At 44.2% G+C, this 6,000-nt stretch overlaps 1 protein-coding gene across 1 annotated transcript in view; it reads right to left on the bottom strand.

Moving 5' to 3' along the window:
* CREB3L2 (cAMP responsive element binding protein 3 like 2) overlaps positions 1-6,000 on the bottom strand; it is a 175,658-nt gene that overhangs the window by 22,681 nt on the left and 146,977 nt on the right. Inside the window, exons 4-8 of the mRNA XM_078647333.1 lie at positions 5,638-5,696; positions 4,871-4,939; positions 3,615-3,714; positions 658-784; positions 234-456 (exon numbers count right to left, since the gene is read on the bottom strand). Of these exons, the coding sequence (XP_078503459.1) occupies positions 234-456; positions 658-784; positions 3,615-3,714; positions 4,871-4,939; positions 5,638-5,696 (578 nt within the window). The remainder of the gene's footprint in view (positions 1-233; positions 457-657; positions 785-3,614; positions 3,715-4,870; positions 4,940-5,637; positions 5,697-6,000) is intronic.

Genomic DNA, 6,000 nt, shown 5'->3' on the forward strand with positions numbered 1-6,000 from the left:
AGTGGGATCGCTTAGCTTTCATACGATGGAGACAAGGCAGTTCTTAGAGAAGAGATGATAGCCTTCAACTTCCCTCTCCACAAAGAAGGAAAGGAGACAGGATCAAGGACTTCCTCCATTGCATGCATGCTGGAAACATATTGAGAGAACCTCCTCTCCTAAAACAGCATTCCTTCCACACACAAGTCATACACCTCGGCTTCTTGTCACACACCATCAGTACTGGTTCTTACCTGTGATGCTGAAGCTCCAAGAGTATGGACTTCTCGAGCTGAGTTTCGGTGGATATTAGAAAGGAGGAGTCCATGTCATGGGCTCCTGACCTGGCTTCCTGGAGAAGAGGCGCAGTCAGTGGCTGGTCGACATGTCTGTCCCAGACATCAGCTGGTCCTTTTGGGATGTGCTGCTCATCTCGCAGTCGAGCCTCCTCATAGATTAACAAGTTGCGTGACCGAACTAAGGAGTAAATAGGCAAAGATAAGGTGGAAGAATCTTAAAAAGTAAGAAAAAAACCTTTTCATTTGCATGCTTTCACGTTTCCTTTCACTTTCTATTTTTAAGGATATTACCGCCTCCCTGTTTGAATCTATTATGGATCCACGTAATCTTGACATTTCATATACCCCACACAAAATCCGCAACCCCTGCTGCTTTTACCTATAGAGGCTGCATATGATTCAGACGCAGAATGCTGGCTCGACAGCACTGTCTTTGTGGCAGAGGGATAAGGCCCATAATTCTGTGAGAAACTTCCAAAGGCAACTGCAAAGCAAAGCACTACCACCTAGGACGAAAACAATAAATAGTTTAGGAAACAAATCACAAGTAGATAAGAAGTAAGCAAAGAGAAAAATACAGTAATTCATACTAAGAATAATTATGCAGCAATGAGGTCATGCACAGATTTGAATGCTCCGAATCATGCCCTTCTGCAGAAGACTAGATATTGAAACATCTCAATTTATTTGTAAATTATTTTTGTCCAGTTTTAAATATAACATTAGGCATGTTCAATTACAGTATTGACTGAAACACTTGACAATTAAGGTTTTTCGATAATAACCACAAAATGGTCAATTAGGAGAAGATAGGATTATATGGAACTGGGTTTTGGAAAGTCTGGTGTGAACATACAAAAAAATAATACACTTGAGATCTATAGTTACAGGTAGGTCAATTTATCTTCTTCAACACAGGATCTTCTTATAATGCACAGCATATAAAAGAAAGTGCTCACACAAAAAACTGAAGTGTGTGCTGAATTGCTCATCTTTTGCTTGAAAATGAAATTGACGGCGGACGGACATCATTTGCTTGGAGGAGGTAGGTACAAGTGTTCCATGTTGTTGCCTTGCAAATAACGGTGAAAGGAACACTGCTAAAGATTGTAGTAGCTGCTGCCTCACCTCTAGGATTCATGAAAATACTAAGGGACATGTTTGCTCCCTGATAAAGTTGTAACCAATCAAGGGTTCACCAACTGATATCCTGGTCTAATGCAACCTCTGTTTAACACACAACACAAAATCTACAAGATAACTTGGTAAAATATCATTATGGTGTTTTTTTTGCATCGAGCATGTGTAAGACATGTTGACAGACCTCTGGAATAGAAACTGCCAATTTAAAATCACAATCAAAAATAATTATGGGCATAATTATCAAAATTATTGTTTGGATGAGCCCCATCAGCAATACTGGCCTTGGGAAAGTGACCTCTGAGACAAGTGCTCAGCAGGGCCAGAGTCAAAGGGTCCCCAGGAGAATCTCTGGCAATCCCTACCAGTAAGTGACAGACCTCCTCCAAGAGCGCGATCACTACTGTAAATCACATCTGCCCTTTGCTACCGGTCGGTGCACAAGAACTGGATAAAGGGAAAAATAAATTCAAGCTGGTGATGGTGCTGGTACCTGGGACAGTTAGTTGTAAGGGCACAGTTCACTGCTGACTCCGGTGGTAAGCCATGCACTTGATGAGAATGAATTTGCTAAATCAGGTCAAACTCTTTATCTTCTGAAAATTGAACTATTACAAGCCAGTGTCGGAGAAAACAAAAATTATCCAAGCATGAGGCAGCGCAAACACAATCGACTGTGACTACATCAAAGGACAAGAATAGATGCTACTCTGTTACAAGCGTCCATCCCCCACCCCTCATATTCCAACAGTGTGTTGGCTACAGCGATGAAGAAGATCTTCTGTTAATCCTGCTACCCAAAATATCTTGTAAGGACTGCACAGGAAGGCCACAGCTATTTCGAATGTGGAAATCTGTAGAGCCTACTATATCTCCGAGACCAATGGATTCAAGGTTATTCTGACCCGAAGCTAGTTTGCTTTCACTTTTATATAATCTGAAAGATGGCTCCCCAGACCTGTGCTGGAGAAGGGGGGACCTGCTGGTGGACTGTTGTGCTGCTTCATGTGATTGCATGTGCTGCAGACCCATCGGCCTGACCTGTGCATGTCTGCAATAGTCCTGGGCGTAAAATTCCGCTCTGCTCGTGGAGTTTTTTTCGCCCTGCTTATAGCGTGGAGTTCTGAAAAACTCAGTGGAGCGTAGCGGAGTATTTTCCTCGCTCGCTAACATTAAGTTGGCGAGCGAGGAATATCTTCCTCCAGACCATCTCCGGGCGAGATGTCTCAAGGCGAGCGGTCGCGGATGGTTGCTACCACTCTCGTTAAGAAACCTTCCATTCATGTGGAGGAAGCTGCCCCTTGAGTAGAATATCTACTCGAGCAGCAGAAAGAAGCAGCACCCTCTTGCGCAGTGCGTGGTGCTGGTCGCGGTGATTTTACAGTGCGGGACAAACACCCGCTGTTAAAAATCAGTCCAAACAGTGCAACGTAACACACTCCACCGCATGCGGAACTCCGCATTGCGTGGCTGAGATTTTTTGGTCACTTTGCGGAGTTCTGCATGGCAGAACACCGGAACTCAGCCCAGGCCTAGTCTGCAACTCTGATCTGTGAAAAATCAACAGTCAACCAAGGATGTGTGGGCCTGAGCTGCAGATTCTGATTCCATGTACCACATACAAGCTTCACATGCTGCAGAACCATATCTTTTCTCCAGTGCACAGTGCAGTTTACATATGACCCTACGCCTTGCCATAGTCAATACAGACTAACCCCTGACCAGTGGACGTGAGCTGAACGGCCAACCACCAGCCCAGTGCAAGTGAATCACACATTTGCAGCTACACAAGAACTATCCCCCTGCGTTGTGCGCACAAGATGTAGACACAAGACCATGATCTTTGTATGTAACATGCAGAACCAACAAAGTGGAGTGTGGACATGAGCAGCCCAAATCCCCTTCTGTTTCCACGTGATTTAAATGCTTGCAAATGCTGGAAAGCTCACCCTCGGCTAGGGCAAGAGTTGCAGGATATATCAAATAACCCTTCACTGTGCCCAGGCTTCACGTGATTGAAACAAGGAAGTGGAACTTAAATAGCCTGAGCTCAGAAAATAAAATGGGGGCTTGCAAAAAAATAGACTGCAGAGAGAGAATGCAGGAGGCAGGCATGTAAAAGACAACAAGAGGAGCAGCACAAAATCAAGTGAGCGGGAGCAGTGAGATCACAGACGAGATGGCAATGCTACTCACCATCAAACAGGTGCCAGTCTGTGTGCTGGCCACTTTGCAGTAACGGGGGACTTTGTCGGACACCATAGCCTGGAGCCTCTGGAGCTGCTGAAGTAGTGTCCTACAGAAGAAGACAGAAGAACATCTCAGTCATTCAAGCTTCTACTACCAAAAACACATATCCCAGAGCTAGGCATACAGCAGAACATCACTGCGCTCCTCCGGGAAGCATGCTGAGAGATTTACTCACCACCAAGTCTGTACTAATACTCAGAGATTTTATTGTGTTTGCTGTACCATGTCAAGAGCAGTGTATTATAAACAGCATTTGAAAAAATCTCCACATTTGCTTAAAAGTACAGCTTACATTTTCAGCCTATCTAGTCTGTACTGTCCACTGTGACATTTATGACTTTAAAACAAATCAGTGGATCATTGCTTCCTCCATTGGAAGAACACATTATTATCCAGTAAGACGTTTTACCTACAAACTCTTCTTTGTCATGACATCAATGCCAGACACATCTCTTTGGAAATATACCACTGTAACCCTTAAGGAAGCAACGCGCTGTGGTGGATAGTTTCAAAGGCCATCAAACACCAGTGGAGTAGACCGTGTGCATTATAATTCACTCTTCCCATCCAATGAAGTCACCACAAACCTCAACCATCAGAGTTTATGGCTCCCTTTCCAGCCACAAGTTTCTATATTCAGAATGCAGTCTAACTTTTTAGGTTAGTACAAATATTTCAGTGCAGTTTTCAGCAGTGGGCAGACGGGAGTTATCTCTGCGAAATGCCCCAGTAACCTCGGACTTCCTCCATCACAGAAATGTGTCTCCTGGAGGATAGGAATATATTCTCAGGGCCTTTTTTTGCCAGTACAAGGATGAAATTAGTAGGCAGCAGTCTAGGTTCGGAAAAATGAATTATGGAAAGGTGATTGAAGAGGAGATGCAGAATCTTAGGCGAAGCTAACATTAAAAAGCAAGAAGCTGGCAGGATCGCCAATTGATATTATCTTGATTTAATCCTGAAGGTGATTTGGCATGCATGTGCAGAATCTACTATGCTTTCCAGTCAGATATAGGTTACTAGGAAGCATGAAGGAAGCCCAATCAAACACCCACAGAAGGAAGCCCAATCAAACACCCACAGAAAGAAGCATTGAACAGAATGCTTTCTTAACGAGGAGCCACAAACAGACTATTCGTAACTTTAATGGGCAGCGGGGGGAGTTAGAAGACCAGGCCTGGGTCTTCAGAAGACTCTCTTACCGGTTAGTGCTCTCCAGGACCTCTACTTTCTTGCGCAGTTCACAGTTTTCAGTTGAACAGTTCTCCACCCTGTGGGGGCAGATAACTGATTTAACAACAGGAAAAAGCAGAGTGCAAAACATTTCTGTGATCACTAAAGTCAATGGGAGGAGATGTCTAAGGAGGGTGGGAGGAACAGCACAGAGACTAGCATAAGGAGAGAGAAAGGAAGGGAGAGAATAAAGTGAAGCTGAAAAGGGAAGGAGGCATTCATGTGTGAAGGAGAAGGTGCAGCGTGGCTGCAATTAGGAGGGAGGGAGAGCAAGAGTCACGAGGGGGATGGGCCAAGCCGGTACAGCAAAATCAGAAATAGAAGACAGAAAGTGGAAAGGAGGGCAAGAGAGGAGTATAATCGGGGCAAGAGTAGAGAGTGCAAAGACAGAAAACAAAATAAGGGGGCGCAGAGAAAGCGAGAGAGAATGAGACAGAGTTACAAACTACAAAACCACAAAGTGTTGGTAAACTGTAATGAGGATGGGAAAGAGGCATAAAAAGCGAAAATACGTGAAAAGGGAATGAGAAGTTACGGCATGCACAATCACAAGAGGTAGACAGGCAGAGGAGAAGAGAAGAAGTGGGAGAGGAGAATTGAGAGGGAAATACAGGAAGAGAGGGTGGAGAATGCCTACAAAGAGCAGAGAAGATAAATGCAGCAGTTGACAAGCGAGCGAAACAAGATTAATATGATAGATAGAGACACCGAGAAGTGAGGATGGAAACGCAATTACTTTTTTTCAAGAGTATCCATGTATTCTTTCTTCTTCCTCCGACTCTCCTGGGCAGAGATCTGAGAAGGGGAAGAAACGGTAGTTAGTTGAGCAGACAAGATAAGGAGCAACAGTGGTTGAGGTAGAAGGAGAGGGAAAGGCACAGGGGGAAAAAGTGCTTCCTAAGAAGAAAACAGAGCGTGAGAGGAGAGGAGAGATGGAAACAAAAAGGGGAAATACAAAGAATGAGAAAGGAAAGGCATGCTAAACAGGGAGGGACAGAACGGGAAGGAAAGTGGAATAAATAGAAAAGAACAGAAAGTCAGAGATAGGGAGTTAGAGATAGGTAGAACTAGATAGCGAGAGAGAGAGATAAACAGATAG

This window comes from Lissotriton helveticus, chromosome 1_1, assembly GCF_964261635.1.
Source record: "Lissotriton helveticus chromosome 1_1, aLisHel1.1, whole genome shotgun sequence".
Lineage (NCBI taxonomy): Eukaryota > Metazoa > Chordata > Amphibia > Caudata > Salamandridae > Lissotriton > Lissotriton helveticus.